This window comes from Suncus etruscus, chromosome 1, assembly GCF_024139225.1.
Source record: "Suncus etruscus isolate mSunEtr1 chromosome 1, mSunEtr1.pri.cur, whole genome shotgun sequence".
NCBI lineage: Eukaryota > Metazoa > Chordata > Mammalia > Eulipotyphla > Soricidae > Suncus > Suncus etruscus.
Genome location: NC_064848.1, coordinates 189,186,732 through 189,209,711, shown reverse-complemented (window position 1 = coordinate 189,209,711; position 22,980 = coordinate 189,186,732). Strand labels below are relative to the sequence as shown.

At 51.7% G+C, this 22,980-nt stretch overlaps 1 protein-coding gene across 1 annotated transcript; it reads right to left on the bottom strand.

The window, feature by feature from the left end:
- Positions 1 to 18: 18 nt before the first annotated feature.
- On the bottom strand, positions 19 to 22,980 carry ODAD4 (outer dynein arm docking complex subunit 4). The gene is made up of 12 exons (XM_049767994.1): positions 22,867 to 22,980; positions 19,956 to 20,087; positions 19,670 to 19,820; positions 18,383 to 18,444; positions 17,786 to 17,951; positions 16,146 to 16,370; positions 15,843 to 16,050; positions 9,464 to 9,550; positions 6,198 to 6,394; positions 3,789 to 3,889; positions 2,457 to 2,535; positions 19 to 476 (listed from the first exon to the last, which is right to left on the bottom strand). Exons 1-12 carry the CDS (start codon positions 22,978 to 22,980, stop codon positions 19 to 21), a joined length of 1,980 nt encoding a protein of 659 aa, XP_049623951.1.

Here is a 22,980-nt window from a genome sequence, read left to right as displayed (position 1 = left end):
ACTGGCTTCTCTCCCCTTCTACTTTGGTAGTTCCTGTGACTCTTGTTCTCTAGAATCTGTGTTCCTCAGCTGCTCCGACTCTCCCTGGAAGATTTCTGAATCCTTCCCCTCGAGTTCCTCCGAGTCCTGGAGGCTTGATTCTGAAAGGTTGTGGTCCAGGTTGGAAGGCCTCCTGTAAATCTCCCTCGACTCTACTTTGCCCAGATTTATCAGTTTCTTGCCTGATTCCAGTCCTCTCAGGTCTTGTTCTGACGCTCTCCTAACCAAGGGTCTGGAATGTTTTCGTTCCAGTGTGTTGGAAGAGCTGAAGTTTTCCGAGTCATCTTTCTCGCTGCTGTCCCCTGGTCCATTCATCCTGCTGTTCAAGCCTTCCCTGGAGGAGTCCTCTACTGTGTCCCTCTCACCCAAAGGCTCTCTCTCCCAGTGGTTCATCACCTTTTCAGGCTGGTTCTTCAAGTTTTTAACATTTTCCTTTTCTGGCAGAGGAGTACCCTCTTTAGGCGCCTCTTCTGATAAATGTGGGGGGAGAGGAGGAAACGTTTGTTGGCTGTGCTGCTGAGATACAGCGCCCTTTTGAAAGCAGAAGAGAGGCCCCAGAGATCTCACCAGGCTATGTGCGTGCCCTGCATGCAGGAGGTCCTGATACTGTCCCCTGGCACCACATTGTAAGATGACACCCAGCTATTAACCCCAAACCCTTTATTTTGGGTTAATAGCTGGCTGTCATCTTACACCACATGATCACCCCCAAGCACCACCAGGAGTGAGCCGTGAGCACACACAACCAGCACTGTCACCCTGAAACAAACAAAAAAGGAAATAAAAACAAAAACCAACCCAAAAACTCATGTACACACATGCACTCAGGTGGAAGCCATGCAGACTCCATCTGTGAATCTCATGAAACTGCACCATGCACTCACTGAGTGCAGGCAAGGGACCTGGGACTGAGAAAAGACAGCCTATGTTGACAGTTACACTGCAAAGAAACCAAGCGTGGAAGCTGTCAGCCTTGAAGGCACAAGCACTAGCTGAGGAATGGGAAAGGACAGGGCTGCTTTTCTCTGGGATCCTCACTCCACATTTCTGTGAGGAACTAAACCCCTGGATCTGCTGCTAGCAAGTAGTTGAGCTGGAGGTTAATATCAGTTAGAGGGATCCTTGCTGCTTGCATTCAACAGTGAGAAAGATAAGGCTCTGTAGTCTCCCCCATATTCTCAGCCCATACCTAGCTCCCCTGTCACCCTGCTTAATCAACTGCCCACATGCCCCAGGTCTGGAGCCCTCAGTCAGGGGTTGCCAGCAGGGAAAGGTCTCTCTTCGGTGCCCTAGGCAATGCTGCCACCTGCTGTTTACATAGGGAAGTGCTGGCAGCTGTCGCCGCCCACTGGGCATCCCCAGGATGTGGGGGTATCAGCTGGAGGTTCCTACCACTATGGCTTCTGGATGGTCGATGGGGATGAAGATAGAGATTCTCTCCTGAGGTAAGAACTGACACGAGCCACCCAGAGCCAACAGGGCTGCTGCTCAGGCCTTCAGCCTCTGGCACTGTCCTCATGGGTACCTGGTCTGGCTTTGTAGCCCAGCACTTCAGGGAGGGTTGACAGTGGGGAAGCATGTCGGGGCCTGGAGCTCCTGCCACCGTGTCAGGCTTCCAGGCACAGGAGAGCCACAGACCCAGAGGGCTGCTGGCTGCCCCACACCCCGTCTCTGGGGCCATGGCACACAGCCCCACCCTGCTCTTCAGCCCTGGCCCCTGCCCCGCCCTCTGCTGACATCACCACAACCCAGAGTGGGACCCTGCAGCTTGCCTCTCTCTCTCAGCCCCCATAAGCATCTATCTTGTCCTGTCTCCACTAAGACAGGAACCCAAGGTGGGCAGCACTGAGTTCGGCCTCCTGCTGGCCACTGAGGACCGTCCCTTCTCCACTCACCCGCAGACACCTTCTTGGGGACCCCTACCTCCCCACAGCACCCCAAGCTCCTTGGCCCACTGTATGTCTCCCCGAATCTCAGCACCTAGCTCAGCCATGTGAACAGAGGTGCAGGAAGGCACACATGAGAAGGTCAGGGGACAGGAGGGCATAGTGGGGGGTGGGAGGATGGGAATTAGGGGGAATGGAGGAACAGAGGAGATAAGAGATGGCAACACAGGAGGGATGGAGGGACAGAGAGGATGGGGCACAAGAAAACATGAGGGGACAGGGACATGGGGAGAGAAAGGGACAGGGGAATAGGACAGGGGAGAGGCAGAGATAGAGGAGACAGAAGGGAATGGGGCAGAGGGAGTATGGGAAGCAGAAGAGGGAGAGGTGGGGGTGAGGCAGAGTCCACATCAGCACTGGATCCCAGTGGTGGGCTGGGCCCTACCTGCCTGCCTCCTACCCTGCCTGGCAGCTCAGTACAGGAGGCAGGGGTGGGGCAGCAGGGTATGGGCTCTGAGGCCCCAGGCTCACCCTTTCTCTCCAGGAAACTTTCCCGGTAGGAGTTTTGCTTTAGCACTTCAAGGATGCCCTTGTTGGCATCATCCAAGGCCTGTGGAAGGAGAGGGAACCATGAGCCCACTTGGAACCAATCCATGTCCAGCCCAGCTCCTCCGGAGACCATAGCCCCAAGGTTTATCAGACATCTAGACTTGGCCACAAGCCTGGTCCCCAGCCTGCAGGCTATTCATGGAAACTGCATCGGGATCTCTGCTTTCTCCAGGAGAGCCACTCTGGACTTTATGGTCTGAGTGGGCAGCAGCCAGGGTCAGGCTGGAGAACAAGGGGCAAGGGGTGCAGACGATTATGCCTGCTTTTCGGAAAACCCTGCACCCCAGAAGAGTTGACTAAATGTTCGAGGGAGGCCAGCAGAATTGGTTCTGGCCCCTCCACAACCCCATACACCCTGCTGGAAATGCCAGTCTAAGCCTTGGTCTCCCAGAGTTGCTCACAGTGGTGCCAACTTGTGGTCACAACCACACAGCTGCCACGTGGCAAGCTCAACCCTGGCCTGGGATCCCAGGGATAGGGGTTATGTGGGGTCCCCCCTCCCCAGCAAGCACTGAGGGGCCCAATACTAGAACTGTCACAGGGCTGAGAGTGGTTGACAGTTGAGCCCGGGGTCAGAGGCTCATGCCAAGCACTAAAGGCACGACTGCCTGCAGGGGTCCAGCAGGGAGGAGGGGTGCACCGATGTCCCTCTAGGTTCCACCTCCCACCTCTGCCCTGTCTGCTGAGGCTCAACCTCAGCCTCGGAAGGAAATACGGTCCAGCCCTCAGTTGCCTAGGTCATTTGCTTCCAGGAGCTGTGGCATGAGGAGGTGTCGGGAGGTGAAGCAGGAGAGACGCACAGGCCTAGGCCGAGAGGGCAGAGAAGCTGAAACCTAGAGCAGGTGTGGGGGTCGAACTGGGCAATGGGGTGAAGCGAGGGTTTTGAACATAGTAGGCCAAGAGAGAGAGGAGAGGAGAGAGGAGAGACAGGAGAGACAGAGAGAGACAGAGAGAGAGAGATACAGAGTGAGAGAGAAACAGAGAGAGAGAGACAGAGAGAGAGAGACAGAGACAGAGAGAGAGAGACACACACACACAGAGTGCTGGGGATGTGGCCCTGTGAGAGGTGCAAGGTCTGTATGCAGAAGCCCAGGTGCCCTCCCCAGCACCACAGAAAACTTCTGCCTTTGCTGCTTTATTTCTTCCAGCAACCTCTTTCCTATGGAGCTTGTGTCTGTGGTGTTTGTGGAATGGTTGTGGAATGGCTGATCCCAGGGGTGCCCTCGACCGCCTTGTGCAGGGGAGGAAGCTCACACTGATGATGGCCTGCTGTGCCTCGTTGTTGTGTGCCAGCTTTGCTCTCTCCAGGGCCTTCTCGAAGTTGTTCACGGCTGACTCAAAGTCTTTCAGCTTCACTGGAAGTCAAGGGAGGGGACACAGTGAGCCATTGGGATGGCATTGGTTAGGGGCTGGAGGGGCTGGACCAGTCACCACTGCCAGGCCCTGAGGGAAGCTGGTGTGAAATGGGGGCAGCAGGGCCCGGAGAGATAGCACAGCGGCGTTTGCCTTGCAAACAGCCGATCCAGGACCAAAGGTGGTTGGTTCGAATCCCGGTGTCCCATATGGTCCCCCGTGCCTGCCAGGAGCTATTTCTGAGCAGACAGCCAGAAGTAACCCCTGAGCAATGCCGGGTGTGGCCCAAAAAACCAAAAAAACAAACAAACAAACAAACAAAAACCCAGAAATGGGGGCAGCAGCCCTGGTGCCCAGAGGCACAGCACCATCTCTGGGGCAGGTGGACAGCCCCAGTTTTGATGCTCCAAAAAAGAGTGTCCTTTTCTTTAAGTGTTAATTCAAAAGTTTCAAAAATGCTATGGAGGGCCTGGGGCCAGGATGCAGATGCCTTGCTTGGGAGGGGCCCTAGGTTTCATTTCTGGCCCACATACCGAAAAATTGATTCTAAGTTGATTCTAATTTGAAATAATGCCATAGGGGTCAAAGCAATAGCACAGTGGGCAAGGCGCTTGCCTTGTACATAGCTGACTCAGGTTTTGATCCCGTGTGAGCCCCCAAGCCCACCAAGAGTGAATCTGAGCACAGAGGCAGGAGAAACTCCTGAGCACTGCTGGGTATGCCCCAAAAGACAAACAAACAAACAAGCTCCTTTAAAACCAGTGAAATATTGTTGGACTGCCTGTGATTCACAGTCCCATGGCTAGACATTCACCTCATGCACAAAACCCTGACAAGTGGCTTCACCCAGCTAAGGTGGAACTGGAAATGGGGTGACAAAGAGACTGCTTGTCACTTTTTTTTTTGGGGGGCCATACCCAGCGGTGCTTAGGGGTTACTCCTGGCTGTCTGCTCAGAAATAGCTCCTGGCAGGCACGGGGGACCATATGGGACACCGGAATTTGAACCAACCACCTTTGGTCCTGGATCAGCTGCTTGCAAGGCAAACTGTGCTATCTCTCCGGGCCCTGCTTGTCACCTTTTAAAGTGCTAAATTTTTGGTGCCATAGAGAGTACGAGGGGAAGGCTCTTGCCTTGTATGCAGGAGACCCGAGTTTAATCCATGGCACCCATATGGTCCCCCAAGCCCCTCGAGGAGTAATCCCTGAGTGCAGAGTCAGAAAAAGTTAAACAAGCCCTGAGCACCGCTGGGTGTGGCCCCCAAACCAAAAACCAAACAAAGGCTAAATTTGGGGTCAGGGCTAGTTGTTAAGAGGGGAAGGAAGGAGTTACTATCTGCAGAGCTGCTCTCCTGAGCCAGCCAGTTCCTGTTCTGAGAGGGGATGTGTTTCTTTGTGGGTTTGTTTGTTTGGGGGCTACACCCAGCAGTGCCCAAGGCTTGCTCATGGCTCTGCTCAGGAACCACTCTGGTGGGGCTCAGGAGACCCTGCGTGGTGCTGGGGGCTGAACCGGGTTGGCAATGACAAGCAAGTGCCCTACCCACTGCACTGTCTCTCCAGCCCCAAGTGGCTCAATGTCTTAGTTAAGGGTCTCCTTGTATCTCACATCACAGCACCCCAGAAAGTAAATGCTGTACTCAGCCCCAGGCCTAGATGAGGAACTGAGGCACAGAGTGGCTCTTGTCTGAACCCAGGTTCTGTTGGCTAAGCCCTGCTTCCTTCCTCTAGCACCCTGCACCCCCAGTTGCTGCTTTGCGAGGGTTCAGCTTGCATCCTGCTTCCAGGCTCCCTCCTAGACCTAGTAAATCCTCCACAGAGGACTTAGGATAACAGCAACCCTGAGGGGCACATCCTGTCTCCACTTGAACTTGCATGACACCCTCTTGAGAATAGGAAAGAGTTCTAGAAAAGGCCAGCTAAAGATCTTGATGATTTTGGGAACCTACGACTGGTGGAGAGATAATAGATAATTTGATTAAATAAATAATTGAGCTAATAGACAACTTGCCTTACACAGCTGGCCTTGGGTCAATCCAATTAACTGCATGGTACCCCGGTATCACTGGAATCAACACTTGAGCACCACTGGGTGTACCCCTCAACCCTCCACCACCACCAAAATAACCCTCCTGCCTGCCTGCCTGCCTTGGGATTCAGTGCTGGAGTAAGGACACCGAGGCCAGAGGAGGGAGGCTGCTTTGATGCTCCTGACCCTGGGCCATAGGCTGCTGAGCTCAAGGGCAATGCACATATTGGGGTTTGTGGGAGATAGGAAGGCCATGCAAGCGGGACCCTGGCCCTGAGCCCCTACTTTGGGCCTGTGCCACCAGCACACTGGCATTCAGCTGCCACTCGATGTCTCCTTCTTCCTCGGCACACTGCTGGGACTTCTCGCCATAGTTCTGTGCCTTCCAGGGTTGGTCCAGCTCTAAGTAGCAGCGGCCGATCTCGTGGAACAGCCACGTCTTCTCCAGGGTGGACTTGGCCAGAGGGATCTTCTCCTCCCACCTGAGGATGCAATGAACCAGAATAATGGGTTCAGGCCAACCAAGAACTCAGCCTCATCCCCCCCAAACCAAGGCTGCTTGGTTTTCTGCTGGGAGCCCCAAGACAATCTCTTCTACAAGGACAGTCCTTTCCTGTGCGTGTGTGTGTGTGTGTGTGTGTGTGTGTGTGTGTGTGTGTGTGTGTGGTGGAATGCAGAAGCAAGGGCACATTTTCAAACTACCAAAGCTGAGCTTGGGTATGAGTCAGTGAAAAAACACCAGCCTTGCATGCATGAGACTAGATTTGATCTTTGGCATCACACACACACACACACACAGAGTTAAGGGGTAGGACGGACAGTATTGGGGATTAAGGCGCTTGACTTGCACAAGGCTGACCAAGGTTCTATGCTTGGTACCCTGGAGATATGGTTGCCCAGTTGTGCCAGGAGTGATCTGAAGCCAGGAGAAATCTCTGAACACAAGCCAAGTGTGGCCCCAATAAACAAAAACATAGGGCCAGAGCAAAAGCGCAAGTGTTTGCCTTGCATGCAGTTGACCCGGGTTCAATCCTCGGCATCCCAGATAGTCCCCTGAGCCTGAATACAGAGCTACGAGTAACTTTTTTTTTTTTTTTTTGGTTTTTGGGCCACACCTGGCAGCACTCAGGGGTCACTCCTGACTCCATGCTCAGAAATTGCTCCTGGGGACCATATGGGATGCCGGGATTTGAATCACCAACCTTCTGCACACAAGGCAAATGCCTTACCTCCATGCTATCTCTCCAGCCCCATGAGTAACTCATGAATGCTGCTGAGTTCATCCCCCACAAAATAAAAGTTAAATAAAAATATGCTGAGGGGGGGCCGGAGAGGTGACGCTAGAGATAAGGTGTCTGCCTTGCAAGCGCTAGCCAAGGAAGGACCGCAGTCCGATCCCCCGGTGTCCCATATGGTGTTCCCCCCCACAAGCCAGGGGCAATTTCTGAGCGCTTAGCTAGGAGTAACCCCTGAGCATCAAATGGGTGTGGCCCAAAAAAAAACAAAAAACAAAAAAATATGCTGAGGAGTCAGAGAGATAGCACAGTGGTAAGGTGTTTGTTTGCCTTGCATGCAGCCAACCCAAAATAGACGGTGGTTTGAGTCTCAAATCTAGTCATCCCATATGGTCCCCGGAGCCAGGAGCAATTTCTGAGTGCAAAGCCAGGAGTAACCTGAGTGCCACCAGGTGTGACCCCCCAAAAAACAAAACAAAACAAAACAAACAAACAAAAAAGAAATATATATATATATATATACTGAGTGCTGGGGGCCAGAGCGATAGCACAGCAATAAGCATTAGCCTTGTATGCGGCCAACATAGAACAGACCCTGGTTCGAATCCCAGCATCCCATAAGGTCCCTGAGCCTGCCAGGACAACTTCTGAGCTCAGAGCCAGGAGTAACCCCTGAGTGCCACTAGGTGTGACCCAAACCCACCCCCCAAAAAAAATACTGAGTACTGAAGAGGTAGTACAGTGCGTTTTCCTAGTATGTTGCTGACTTGGGTTCCATCTTGGGGACTGCATAAAATATGACCCAAAAGCAAAAATCAAAACAAACAAACAACTACTTAGGTTATATTGGAACATCTATGGGATTATATTTGGAATATGAATTGAAGGAAATATTTATAAAATAGTGCTTAACGTAATATTTAAAGGTTCAATAGGGGCCAAAGAAATAAAACAGCAGGTAGGGCATTTGCTTTTCATGTGACTGGCCCAGGTTCATTCCCTGGCATCCTACTTGGTCCCCCGAGCTAGGAGTTATCCCTATGTGCGGAGTCAGGAGTAATCCCTGAGCACTGCCAGGTGTGGCCTCCAAGCCTAAATAACAATAAAAACATAACGATAATGTGAACGGGAGGGCAGGCTTTCTTATCTGACTCTCAGTGCCCTGGACCCACCACAGGGGCCTAAAGGCTTTCGCAGCTCTCACTCTTGTGTCTTGGGTCTGAGTCACCGCACTGAGAACTCAGTCATGTAGTCACAAAAGTGCTCTGCTCACAGATAGTACAAGGAAGGGTGCCAGAATGGCTGTCAACGCAGACAGCTGAGCCCAGACCTCCAGCATCAGATTGATGTGGGAGTGTTGGAGACAACCCATAACCATCCATCTTTTGAGTGGTCTGGAGGTCACTTTCTTTTGCAAGTTAGAGGGGTCTTTACAGCACTGGGAAGGTTCTGGGGCCATCTAGTGGCACTCAGCAGACTGTATGGTGTCAAGAATAGAACTCGGGGCCCGGAGAGATAGCACAGCGGTGTTTGCCTTACAAGCAGCCGATCCAGGACCAAAGGTGCTTGGTTCAAATCCTGGTGTCCCATATGGTCCCCCCGTGCCTGCCAGGAGCTATTTCTGAGCAGACAGCCAGGAGTAACCCCTGAGCAACTCCGGGTGTGGCCGAAAAACCAAAAAAAAAAAAAAAAAAAAAGAATAGAACTCGGGGCCAGAAAGATAGCATGGAGGTAAGGCGTTTGACTTTCATGCAGAAGGTCAGTGGTTCAAATCCTGGCATCCCATATGGTCCCCTGAGCCTGCCAGGAGCGATTTCTGAGCAGAGTCAGGAGTAACCCCTGAGCACTGCTGGATATGACCCAAAAACCAAAAACCAAAAAAAAAAAAAAAAAAAAAGAATAGAACTCAGGGCCCCACACATGCCAGGGGCAGGTCTCTCTGTGGCCCTTCAGGGCCTTTAGCAGAAAATTGAGAAACACAGGTTCTTGGACCACACCTGGTGATGCTCAGGGGTCACTCCTGGCTATGAGCTCAGAAATTGCTCCTGGCTTGGGGACCATATGGTGATTGAACCCAGGTCTGTCCTGGGTCTGCTGCATGCAGGGCAAATGCCCCACTACTGCATTAAGTGACCCTGACTAAGTGGTTTTCTGATAAGCCCTGTGTTGGCCAAGAGGCTTGACCACCATGGCTGCCATGCAGAAATTAGACAAGCCATACACAGGTGCCCCAGGCATCCTTGACCTCAGGAGGGGATCAGGTGCGAGGCTGAGTGGCACCACCAGGTGGGGAAGGAGCTATCCTTGGCTACTCACGTGTCAATGGCCTGCTGAAATTTCCCAACTCGGGCAAACACTCTGCCAATGTTGTCAAGGGCTCTTGACTTGGCATCAAGAAGGTCACTGTGGAGAGGAAGCAAGGCACGCCATTCACTCTGACCTGGCAGTTCCTATATTCACACTAAGGGGAACGCACAGCCCTGGCCAGGGCCAGGGCTTGAGGACCAGAGCACAGGCTTTGTGTGTAAAAGTCCTAAGTTCCAGCCCTGATATTACAGGGTCCTCTGGTGGGAATAGTCCCTGAGTACCTCTGGGTGTGGGGGAAAAACACAAAAATAATGGACCAGAGTGATAGTACAGTGGGTCGGGTGCTTGCTTTACATGCAGCTAACCCGAGTTTGATCCCCAGCAACCCATATGGTTGGTCCCCCAGTACCACCAAGAGTGATCTGTTAGTAGAGCCAGGAGTATGCCCTGAGCACTGTCAGTAAGGAAGGAAGAAAAGAAGGCTCATTCTCTCACTGCATCTATTATTTATTCCTTTATTGGAGAGGGATTGAGGCTACACCCAGTGACTCTCAGTGGTCACTTCTGGAGGTGCTCAGAAGACCATACGCAGTGCTGGTGTTGGTCTCTACATCTGATCTTTACCAAGATCACACAGACATTTGATTTCTTACTCCCAGCCAATCAAACCAAAACCAACCCCCAGCTCAGACCCCCTCCAGAGTTGGCCCCCCTTCCTGACCAGTGTGGAGCCCACCTCAAGCCCCTCTATGCAGCGGCTCCCAGAACCCTCTCCATCTCACTCACCCCTACTTCCTTCCTAAATGCAGATGTGACCTCCTCTGGCAGGTTGCTACCACGCCTGCAGTCTAATGTGCCCAGGGCAGGGTTGGGGGACAGCTTAAATGCCTGTCCACAGGGACTCCTTGAAGTGTTACCATGCTTGCAGTCATACCTCCTGACTAGGCCTTCCCAAGGCAGCACCTCTAAAACACAAATTGCTTCTTCCCTTTATAAAATGGGGTGGATGTCTGTATGCACAGAGATGTGGGAACACACTGGAGAGGAGACTGGAGGCTCACCTAGATGTAACTCCAAGTAGCTGTGAGGGGCAGGCATGGGGTAGGAAGTTTCCATTTCTGCACATGTCCAGACTCAAGAATAACTGTTATCGGATCCAACACTTTTGGGGTGCTCTCCATTGGCAGGAATTCCTTTCCCAGCATGGTTCCCCATCCTCTAGCTCCCAACCAGGCCACCCTACCACACTGCCTGCCAGATCTCAGGGTGCCCTTCTCTTCCCTTCACCCCCTGGCCCTGCTCCCACTGGCTCCTTTCCTGGAACCCTGAGCCAGATGCTGCCCAGACTCTGCAGCTGTTAGAGTACCTTCTAGAGTAGGAGCTCTGTCCAGTACAAGTGGAACACATCATGGGGCTGAAGTGATGGCGCAAGCAATGTGGTATCTATTGGTGCAAGCAGTAGGGCATCTACCTTACATGTGCTCTCCTAGGACAGACCATGGTTCAATTCCCAGGTGTCTCATGTGGTTGCCCAAGCCAGGAACGATTTCTGAGTGAATAGCCAAGAGTAACCCCTGAGCGTCACCGGGTGTGTCCCCTCACCCCCCCAAAAAAAGTGGAACACATCGGCTAGAATCCATGATTCCGGACAACCAACATGTGATGAGATGAGAAATAAGTCATGCAGGGGGGCTGGGGACAAGCCTTAAAGGGTTTGCTGCAGGAGACCCAGTTTGATTCCCTACATCATTTGACCCCTCAAGCACTTTGCCAGGAATATCTCCTGAGCCACCACTAGGAGTGGCCCCAAAAACAAACCCCCAAATATAGTCTTATGGAAGCCCATGACCAGCAATAGTTCCAATCTGATCTGTTCCAATCTGATCTGATTTTTCAGGAAAAATCACTCAGTACCCCCCCAATATGCTTTCTTTGTTTTTGGGCCACAGATGGTGATGCTCAGGGGTTACTCTGGTTCTGCGTGCAGAAATTACTCCTGGCAGTGCTCAGGAGACCATATGGGATGCCAGGGATCAAACCCAGGTCGGTCACATATAAGGCAAATGCCTTACCCACTGTTCCAGCCCCAAGTATACTTTCTTTAAGTGAGAAAGTGCCTTTAAGCAGAAAGTGCCTCCACGCCTGCTCCCTCCCACCCACACCATTACAGCAACCCTGGGACCAGCCACTTTAGAGAGACTGTTCTAGAGCACTGGAGAGAGAGGTATGAGGGCCACTGAGGATGCTACAGAGGTATGGTTTTGTTTTTTGTTTGGGGGCCATACCTGGTCCTGGCAGATTGGGGAACCCTATGCAGTGTCAGGGATCAAACTGGAGTAACCTATGAACAAGACAAGAATGCTACCCATCATACTGTATCTCCAGAACCACCCCCCCATGAGATGATGTTTGACAGGGAATTCAGAACTGGGGCCCCTCTCCTTATCCAGTTGATGCCACACCTCTCTCAAGCCATACAGTGGGGAGTGCTCCAAAGGGAAAGAAGTCAGATATTCTTTTCCAAAGTGTAGAGTCCCACAAAACGGAGAGAGGATGAAATGGGGGGAGCTGTGATTTCCAAATCAACCCTGGGGCTCAGGAAGGCTTTTGTGAATCTAGACAAGTTATTTAAATTTCAGAGGATGGGCAGGAAGGGATTGATGAAGAAAGAGCTGGCCAGTGCCTCTTTGGGATTAGCAGAAACAGAGCCACAGGGGCTGGCTGGGGAACAGGGCCCAGGGACCTGTGGAATGACCAAGACAGGCCCCAGCAAGAAGGATGCCCAAGCCCAGCTCTGGGACTGGGGTACAAGCCTGGGTCTGTCTCTCACAGTAAGGCTGTGGGAAAGTTGGATCTGAGGAAGAATCAGGCAAGGTGGAGGAGGATCTGGACTGCAATGTAGGAGGACAAAGTGTGGGAAGAGGGAGTAGGAAAGGTGGAGGTATCTGTGAAGCTGCCTAACTTACTGGCGGTGGGGGTGGGTGAAGTGATAGCACAGAGATAGGGCATTTGCCTTGCACACAGCCAACCTGGAACCGACCCCAGTTTGATTCCTGGCATCCCATATGGTCCCCTGAGCCTGCCAGGAAAGATTTCTAAGTGCAGAGCCAGGAGTAACCCCTGAGTATCCCTGGGTGTGGCAAAAAAAAAAAAAAAAAAAACAACCTTCCTGTTAGGGGACCCAGTGGCCAACACTACTTGTCTGGATCTGGGACCCTGAGAGAGGTTTGAAGGAAAGATGAACAATTCCATTGTGTACTTGTTAAATTGGGATAATGTCAAAAATCCTAGCCAGGGAGGGACCCTAGGGATGGAGGCTTTGGTTTGATCTCAGGTACTACCTAGATCTCAAACTCAGGAGTAACAGAGTAGGAGCTCCTGTGGGATAATGGGGATGGGTCTGGTGAGAAGTGCAAATTCCGGCATGGGGGAGGCTTGGCTCCCATGGGGAGACTCATCTTATCTGACTAGTATTAAGCCTTATTATATGACTGGTATTACGAGTAGAGTTGAGGAAACCACAAAGGTTTGTAATTAAGTCCATGCAGTTGGGGCCGGTGAGGTGGCGCTAGAGGTAAGTTGTCTGCCTTGCAAGTGCTAGCCAAGGAAAGATCGGGACCACAGTTCGATCCCCCGGCGTCCCATATGGTCCCCCCAAGCCAGGGGCTATTTCTGAGCGCTTAGCCAGGAGTAACCCCTGAGCATCAAACGGCTAATCAAACGGCCCCCCCCCCCAAAAAAAAAGAAGTCCATGCAGTTGAGTGTGAGAGCCTGGATCATAGCAGGCTATAATACTTATAGTCCTTCCCTCCCTCCCTCCCATCCCCCTTTTTTCCTTCCTCTCTTCTCCCTCCTTCCCTCCCTCCCTTCTTCCTTCCTTCCTTCCCCTCCCTCCCTCCCTCCCTCCCTCCCTCCCTTCCTTCCTTCCTTCCTTCCTTTTTCATGGCCTCAGTAAGGAAGGAGTAAACCAGGGCCATATGGAGCCCAGGGATCAAACCCAGATTAGCCATGTGCAAGACAAACATCCTAGCTATTGTACTATCACTGCAGATCTTTGTCATTTGCTTTCTACTTCCTGCAACATCAATGCAGGCAGCTCCAAATGCTCAGCATTTGGAAAGGGAGAGAAGGAAAGGAAAGGAAAGGACAGACAGAAGAGGAGACAATGAGGAGGGCAAGATGTTTCAGAGAAGGTGAAGAGAAGACAAGTAGGAAAGCTCAGGAAACCTGCTGTTTGGTCCCCATGAGGGCTGGACCCATGCAGAGTGCCTCATGCCTTGGCACACACTGTTTCAAAGCCATTAGGCAATGAGGAGGAGCCAAGACCTGCCTGGCAGTAGGGGAAGGAATAACGAGTTGCAGGTTATTTGTAGGCACAGAGGGAGCTAGCATTGGCTGCGAGCAGGAAAGGGAAATTTGGTGAGGCCAAGCAAGCCACCACGGACTCAGAAGATCAACAGCAGGCCCTGGCAGCGACAGCCTTACAAGAGGCCGCCTTCGGGGCCCAGTGTGAGAAAAACTTTGTCCAGGGCACATGCCTGTTACCCAGTGGCTCCTTCATGGGTCAGGTCACAATTGCTCCCTTGCTGTCCCTCCTCTGCACTTCCGCCCTCTCCAACTGGGTTAGTTCAGTTTCTGCCCTATGACCAAGGAGTGTTGCGAGGTCTGTCTGACTGAGGAGGAGGAGGGAGGTACAATCGGAAGCTCTGGGATCCTGACCTCAGATCCCATAATCCTCTAGCTCAGAGCTCCGCTTCCTCAGGCTGTGTCTTCTCTGGCCTCTGTCCATAGCCACCAGCTCCGCCTTAGCCACTGTCCACTGGGAGCCTCTGAGTGCTCTCCAGCCCCTTCCTGCCTGCCTCAGGGCCTGCCCACTGTCCTATGTGCTCCCTGCTACTTGACAGTCCTCTTGAGCTGCCCCTTCCTGATACTAGTACACAGCCATCCATCAGCTCTGTCACCAGGACCATATCTGCAGGTGTGACCTCAGGGTTTGCTAACTACAGGTCCCAGGTTGTAGAGGTGGCATGTCAGGGGCTGGTAAATGCCTGGTGAGTTGTGTAAGGCCCTGAATTCCATCCCTGACATTACAGGGTCTTCTGAGAACCGCCAGTGTAGCAGAATCCCTAAGGGTCAGACAGACCACTGGGAACATTTTGGACTCTGGTTTTGGGTCACACTTAGCAGTGTTCAAGGGCTCTCAAGGGCTCTCTGGGTTTGTTGTCGCTTCTAGCTGTGCTGGAAAACTGAACCCAGGGCTCCTGCATGCAAAGCATATATTCTGCCCACTGAGCATGTCCCAAAATGCCTCCTTGCTATGAACAAATAAGCCTGCAGCAGAATAATAGTCTGGCAGCACACCACTTGCCTGGCACATGTTAGACTCTGGGTATAATCTCTGGCACCATGAAAAACTAAGAATACAAAGAGGGAATGGGGAGCTGGAATGATAGTGCAGTGGGTAGGATTAATGTTTGCCTTGCACATGGCCAACTGGGTTCGATCCCAAGTACCCCATATGGTCCCTGGAGCACCACCAGGAGTAATTCGTAAAAGCTGAGCCAGGAGAAAGCCCTGAGCAATATTGGGTATGGGCCCCCACCAAAAAAAAAAAAAAAAAAAAAAAAGATGAGATGGTGGCGAGGGTGCCAGTAAACAGGATCAGGACTGCAGTGCATGCTAGCATATACCTGACCTGGGTATGACCCCACCAGCAATGACCTCCCCACCAGTATCACTGGGTACAGCTCTGGAGGCCCAGAGTAGCTCTGTACAGCATTCTTAGGGCTTCACATTGAACTGCCAGCCCTGTTGGCCAAGAATCCTGATGGAGCTTTGGGTCTCCTGAGTACCCACCTAGGAGGCACCCCCTCAAAAAAAAAAAAAAAAAAAGGGCCCAGAGAGATAGCACAGCGGCGTTTGCCTTGCAAGCAGCCGATCCAGGACCAAAGGTGGTTGGTTCGAATCCTGGTCCCATATGGTCCCCCGTGCCTGCAAGGAGCTATTTCTGAGCAGACAGCCAGGAGTAATGCCTGAGCACCGCCGGGTGTGGCCCAAAAACCAAAAACCAAAAAACCAAAAAAAAAAAAAAAAAAGAAAGAGGGGCTGGAGAGATTGTTTAGAGGATTAAAGCACATGCCAGGCACATGTTTCAGCCCTGGGTTTGACTCCTAACACTGACGATTCCTGAACACTGCAGGGGATGGCCCTCTGCACTACTGGGAAGAGGCTTCCCCAAATTCCAAACCGGTCCACTGCTCACTCACAGTGGGAATCTGCTCAGGCACGCAGGGCAGAAGCAGGAACTCAGCCATGAGTTTCCCTGGCCAGAGGCTGAGCCTTCCTGCCAGCCTTCCTGCCTGATCCCGGAGCCCCGTACCACACTCACTATTCCTTTGCGATCTCCAGGTCCTTTCTGTGGCTCTGCAGGGCGGCTGCCATCTGCCCCAGCTCGATCTGGGCATTGCCCATGCAGCTATACAGGCTTCCAATGAGCTCATCCTTGTTGGGCACCTCCTCCTTGTTCCATTCCAGAACCTTCTTCAGCACTTTCTCGGCTTTCTGAAGGCTCGCCTCAGCACTGCCACTGGTCAGCACTAGGAAGGGGAGAGGTAATATGTGTCTGAAAGAGAAGAGGAACAGCTGCCTCCCCCACCCATGGACCATCCCAGACAAGGAGCATGACACCCACATAGGTCGATGTCCTCCAGGCTCTTGAGGATGTAGTGAGCCGTCTGTGAGGGGCGGCGTTTGCGATCCCGCAGCCACTTCTCTTGCATCAGCCTGCGGTCCCGTTCCCGGGCATAGATGGGCTTCTGCTGCCTCCAGAAGTTACTGCGGGTATCCAGGTAGTTGATGCCTGTCAGGATGAGTTCCTCCACCGTCAGGCCTCGCTTGATAGTGCCTTTGATGAGATCTGGGGGGAGGTTTAAGGAGGAGCCCACTAGGACTGGCCCTAAGGGAGCCTCCCCTCTGGGCTTGAGGTCCCGGTTCTGAAGCCCTCAGCCAAGAGCTTGAAGGAGTTCTCAGGGAAACAACCAGGGGAATAAGAGCACATGAGTGCCGAGGAGTCCGTTAGACCCAAGGGAAGCCAGAGCACACATGGAAGAAAATGAGAGGCATGCCAGGAGCTAGCAGAGGTGCCCTGGTGAATGGCTTCTGGAAAAACCCTCTTTCCCAGGGCACCCTCTCTTCAGGGTTGGCTGTATACCAAACCAAGTCTCAAGGCATGACTTGGTCCAGGTTGTCTGTGCCAACTCGATTCCCCAGGTGCCAAGTGGGCTAGCACATGCTGGGGGCCAGAGGGGTGTACTTAAGTCCTGCCTGGAAAAACCGTGCTGCAGCAGCACTGGGACAAGACGGAGGCAGCTTTGTCCTGCCACAGAGAGTCCCTCCTCTGCAGAGAGGGAGGTGGTCATGCCTGTGTGGGCGAGATGAGCCAACAGGGAGGCTGGCTCATAGCACAGCTTCAGGGTGACCTTGGAAACATGAGTTCAGAAGACAAGGCACTGGATCCGGGTTCAAGGGCAAGTTCTGTCCTGGCTTCTTGGCAATGGTCAATACTCCCACCTCCACATTGACGAAGACATTGTTCCTGACTCCGTCCTGTTGTCATTATCCCATGGTTGGTGAGTGTAGGGCTGGTGCCGAGTGGGGAACCCTAGGCTAGAGGTGAGGAGACGGATCTTTGGCTTTACTGCCCATTCCTCATTCCTCATTGTCACCTTGAATTACTTATCCCTGGTCAGTATCTCTCTTTCCTGCTAAAGGAGAATTTAGCAGATGCAGTTTCAGAACGTTCTAGGGGTTCTGAGATAGTATAGATAGTCCAGTATAGTAGTTACGGGGCTTGCTTGGCACATGGACAAGTCCCAGAATCCCATATGGTCCCTGAGTTTCATCAGGATTGATCTCTAAACCAGAGCCATGAGAAAGCCCTGACAATAATGAATGTGTTCCTAAAACAAAAACACCAAATCTTCTAAGACAGGCATCCTTGGATTCCCCTGCCAGCACCTCTGATGGACTCCTCTGTCCCAGATAAGTATTATTTCCTGCCTGGAGGGTTCCTCACATCTGCAGTGTGAGCATTCCTTTCGGGCTCACAGTAACCAGACCTAAGAGCACTCACTCTGACCATGGATTTCCTAGCTTCTGATCCAACTGCAGGTGAGGTAGGTTACTGACCTCTGTGTGTCTCAGTTTCCTTCTGCAAATCCTCCCAAAGGGATGTGTCAACTGATATTACTCCATAGGCTCAGTTGCTGATATTCATCCCCCACACCAAGGCCTTCACCCCGAGATCCCTGTTGCGAACAAAGGATTAGAAACCTTCATCCAAGAGAAGCTTCTCCAGATACTCTTTGTCTACGTAGAGCTCCCCTAGGAGCTGGCGAACAATCTTCTCACTCTTTAATGAGACCTTCCGCTTGATTTCCTTCTTGGGAAGGGGGATGACCTGCCTCTGGGGTTGAGGCTTCTGCTGGGCTTTGAGACTCTGCAAAGAAGCCACAACATCCACTGAGCCTCAACAGGGAGCTCCAGTTCCCCACCTCAACCTTTCAGTAGATAAACCCTAATTTTTTTTTTTTTTTGATTTCTGGGTCACACCCAACTGTGCTGAGTGAGGGCTTATTCCTGGTGGTGCTTGGGGACACTATGGAATGCCAGGGGTTGAACCTGGGTCAGCTGCTTGCAAGGCAAGTACCCTACCCACTGTACTCTCTACTATCTCCCTAGCCCCAAGTCCCAATTCTCTTTGAGGTTTATTCTGCAGGCTGGGTATGCTATAGGAGGGAGTTTCCCAAGGCCCCTGTGGAGCCAAGGCTAAACTGCTAGCTGCCCACCATGGGGCAGGAATTCAGTGCTCCAGCAAAGGTCCCTTGAACCTGAGCGCCTCTCTCCTCACCTCAGAACCAGGGCCCTTACCTCAGCTTGCTTACTTAGGAAGGAGAGATCCCCTTTGTTCACCAGTTTCACCGAAGAAGGACCTGCGTGGACGGACAGAAGCTGGAGCTCAGGGCTGCCAGTTCCCCGGACACAACCTCTTATTCCTTTTTATGGGGAAACAGCTGCAGGACCACAGAGGCAGAACAGCCCCCACTAGCCTAAGGCCATTGCAGGCCGATTTCCAAACCCAGAAATCCGGAGATTCTGCACCCAGGGAACATGGTCTCTTGCACTATTTCCACACTCTGCTGCCCACAGGGCAAGCTCTGACTCCCTTCTCTCCTCCTCCTGACATATGGAGGTGATGGGGAAAGCCTGTTCTTGGTGATAGGTAAAACATAAACTGACAAGGGTGGAAGCCAGGGCATAGGGAGGGCTGGGATTAGGACCCCTCTCAGTTCTCTGACTGCAGGTCAAAGGTGGACCTATCCATTGGCAAGCAGCTTTCTTTTTTTTTGGTTTTTGGGCCACACCTGGCGATGCTCAGGCGTTACTCCTGGCTGTCTGCTTAGAAATAGCTCCTGGTTGGGGCTGGAGAGATAGCATGGAGGTAAGGCGTTTGCCTTTCATGCAAGAGGTCATCGGTTCGAATCCCAGCGTCCCATATGGTCCCCCGTGCCTGCCAGGAGCAATTTCTGAGCATGGAGCCAGGAGTAACCCCTGAGCACTGCCGGGTGTGACCCAAAAAAAACACAAAAAAAGGGGCCGGGTAGGTGGCGCTGGAGGTAAGGTGTCTGCCTTGCAAGCGCTAGCCAAGGAAGGACCGCGGTTCGATCCCCCGGCGTCCCATATGGTCCCCCCAAGCCAGGGGCGATTTCTGAGCACATAGCCAGGAGTAACCCCTGAGCGTCAAACGGGTGTGGCCCAAAAACCAAAAAAAAAAAAAAAAAAAAAAAAAAAAGAAATAGCTCCTGGCAGGCACGGGGGAACATATGGGACACCGGGATTTGAACCAACCACCTTTGGTCCTGGATGGGCTGCTTGCAAGGCAAACACCGCTGTGCTATCTCTCCGGGCCCGGCAAGCAGCTTTCTACCTGCCATATCCACACTGGATTTGAGAAGATCCGGGCATTGCAGGGTTCAGTAAAAAAGGACCAAGGACTGTCCTCATACTGCCCAGTCAAAGAGTCTCTGTGAAATGCGAAGACAGGAGACTTTGCAGGCCTAGAAGGGTTTGCTCAGACCTTGTCCTAGCAGGCCTTTCTCCTTACCTAAGGATTCTAATCACCCTCCCTAGACAGGCAAGGCCCCCAGGGGCACTCACTTCCCACGGAGTTGTTGATGGCTTCCTGAGCTTTCTGAATTCCAACTTTGAATTCCCGATCAGGCCGCAGCTTGTAGCCTCGATGATAGAACACCAGGGCAAACTCAAAGTCTCCCATGGTGTACAGGGTCTCAGCCTTTTGTAAAATTCCCTGTTATAGGAGGAAGTCAAAGGCCTTAGAAACTTGGGAGAGGTGGAAGAGAGGCCATCTGGCTGCATCTTAAAACCAGTAGTTGTATTCTGAACGTCACAGGGCAGCTGGATCCACCCACACCCACAGGATCACCTTGCAGAAATTTGGGTCATCCTGGAGTGAAACTTCAGCATCCTGCAGGGATTTCTCCAGCTCCCCCATCTTCAGAAAGCACTTAGAGCGGGCAACCAGGCAATTCTTATCTCCAGGCTGAAGGTGAAGAGCCTGAGAAAGAAGCACTCGGGTGGACAGGCACCAAGCAAGGCAAACTAGATGCTGGACCAGAAACAGGAGACCAAAACATCCTCCTAAAAAACACAGCTCTGAATCCATCAGGCTCAAAGCAGTACAACCCAGAGCCTGGCTCTCCAAGACCTGCATGCAGGTTACCCTGAACAAAGGCAAAGTCTCAGGGTTGGTGGAGGTACAGGCTGTGATGGGAGTTTATGTATGTGCTAGAATTCCTTAGTGTCTGGGATTCTCACAGTCTACTTAGTAGAATCGTAGGATGTTTCCTGCATTGTATATCCAGCCATAAACCTGACATGACTGTATCACAATCCACATGTATTTCCCAGGCTAAGAATTGTTCTGGCTGACCAAATTGCTTTGGGGTCAACTCTATCTTGGGCTGTCCATTCCACAAGTTCTCTTTCTACTGAACTTACTGAACAGAAAGCATTCTTTCAGGAGATAAAGATGAAAATGACAAGAAAATAGCTCTCGCTTTGGTCTAGACTCTAGTGGTCCTCAAACTATGGCCCGCGGGCCACATATTGTATTTGTATCTGTTTTGTTTCTTCATTGCAAAATAAGATATATTCAGTATGCATATGAATTCGCTCATAAGTTTTGTTTTTACTATAGTCAGACCCTCCAATGGTCTGAGGGACAGTGAACTGGCCCCCTGTTTAAAAAGTTTGAGGACCCCTTCGAGAGGATGGGAGTTCAACTGCCTCCCCAGCTCGTCAAGGTGTCCATTGTCCACACACTCTCTCTCTTTTTTTTTTTTTTTTTTTTTGGTATTTGGGTCATACCTGGAGGCTCTCAGGGGTAACACCTGGCTCTACACTCAGAAATTGCTCCTGGCAGGCTCAGGGAACCATTTGGGATGCCGGGATTCGAACCACTGTCTTTCTGTATGCAAGGCAAATGCCTTACCTCCATGCTATCTCTCCGGCCCCCAGTGTCCACTCTCTTGTTTAAAGTCATTGCTACAATTGGTGCTGTCCCCACCCCCTTCTTATGGCCTTCCTCCTTTTCCAGGAAGAGGAAATAGCTACTGTCTTTCTTGGGAAAAGGCCACTTCTCACCCAAAGCTGCCTTCCCTCAGGGTATTCTTTTCTGTCTGCCTGAGCTTCTATAGACAGATTATGAAGAAAATAATCTTGAAAGAAAAGAATTGGTGGTGGTGGTGGTAGGATTGAACTCAGTTGCTGGACCCAGTGATCACTTATTTCTGGTCTGAATATATGGCTGGCGATCAAATGGGACAAAAGATTGGGTAACAGTGGAAAAGCTTTAGGGGGTGTCTTGGGACTGCTTAAGGGGCTATCCCTTGACCTCCCCTGCTTTGGAACAAAGCTGACTGTTCTAGTGAAATTATCTTAAGAACACTAAGCTCACTAAAGTAGTACTTGGTGGTTAGCAACATTGTCTTTAACTGCTGGTCCATTTCCTCATCATAAAATGGGGTAATAACAGTCCTTCCCTCTGGGCTTAGGGTGCCCAGTATCCTCAAACAATACAAGGGCCCATCAGCAATGGAGTGGAGCAGCAATGTAACTCCAGTTATGTATAATATTAATGTTACTTACTGACCACTTTCTGTGGGACAGAGATTTCATCACTTCACACTTGTAAGTATCCTCTCAATGTTTCCTAGTCAACTATGGGAAATTAAGGCTGCTCTATGGAAGGAGGCCAGACCAACACAAATTATTTCAGTAATAGGGGCTGGCGTGGTGGCACTAGAGGTAAGGTGTCTGCCTTGCCAGCGCTAGCCTAGGACGGACCGCGGTTCAATCCCCCGCGTCCCATATGGTCCCCCAAGCCAGGAGTGACTTCTGAGAGTATAGCCAGGAGTAACCCCTGAGCGTCACCGGGTGTGGCCCAAAAACCATAAAAAAATTATTTCAGTAATAATAATAAAAAAAAAGATGGTGGGGTGAGGAAACAGTACAACAGGTAGGACACTTGCCTTACATATAACTGACCTGAGTTTGATCCCTGGCATCCCATATGGTCCTAGGGAAAATTCCTGAGTGCAGAGTCAGGAGAGACCTCTGAGCAGTGTCAGGTATGGCCCCCAAACAGAAACAAACCAAAAAAGAGAACTTTCCATATAGAGTGCAGGTTTTTTGTTTGTTTGTTTGTTTGTTTGTTTTTAGGTCACACCCAGCAGTGCTCAGGGGTTACTCTGGCTCTACGCTCAGAAATAGCTCCTGGACCATAAGGGATACCAGGATTTGAATCACCATCCTTCTGCATCTAAGGCAAACGCCTTACCACTGGGCTATCTCTCCGGCCCCCAAGTGCAGGGTATTTTCCCCCCTTTTGTTTGTTTGCTTTAGATCGAACTCAGGGCCCCACACACGCAAGGCAAATGCTGTGCACTTACATCCCAGGTCCTAGAGAATAGTTTTTGTTTTGTTTTGTTTTGGGGGGGGGAGTGTTGGGTCAGAAAATCACTCCTGGCAGGTTCGGGGGACCATATGGGATGCCAGGGGGGATCGAACCGAGCTTTGTCTGGAATAGGCCTTGTGCAAGGCAAACACCCCACCACTGAGCTATCTCTCCGACCCTAGAGAATAGATGGGTATTTTAATGAGCAGGAAGGTTTGCAAGTGGAAATGGATAGCAAATGGGCCTAGTGGGGTGTGCAGCAGATAACAGCAACCACGCTACAATTCTGGATCTCCAGCTTCCCATCCCCCAGAGACCCCCCAGGATCTGAGAGCTGGCAGGATTCGAACTCGGGAAGCTGGGAAGAGAGCTGACTCACATTGCTGAAGCTATGGGCGGCTTTAGCGAACTCCCCGCAGAGATAGAGCCGCTCGCCCTCCGCCATGTAAGAGTGGAAGGTGCTTCGCAAAACCTCCGTTTCCGTGTCTGCCAT

What these genes read in the sequence shown, in the direction of transcription:
- ODAD4 (XM_049767994.1), bottom strand. Translation starts at nt 22,980, where the DNA reads ATGGCAGACACGGAAACGGAGGTTTTGCGAAGCACCTTCCACTCTTAC. An exon ending in CCGCCCATAGCTTCAGCAAT is followed by an intron (nt 20,088 to 22,866) that starts GTGAGTCAGCTC and finishes CTTCTTTCTCAG; the next exon opens with GCTCTTCACCTTCAGCCTGG. An exon ending in AAGTTTCCTGGAGAGAAAGG is followed by an intron (nt 477 to 2,456) that starts GTGAGCCTGGGG and finishes CTCCTCTGCCAG; the next exon opens with AAAAGGAAAATGTTAAAAAC.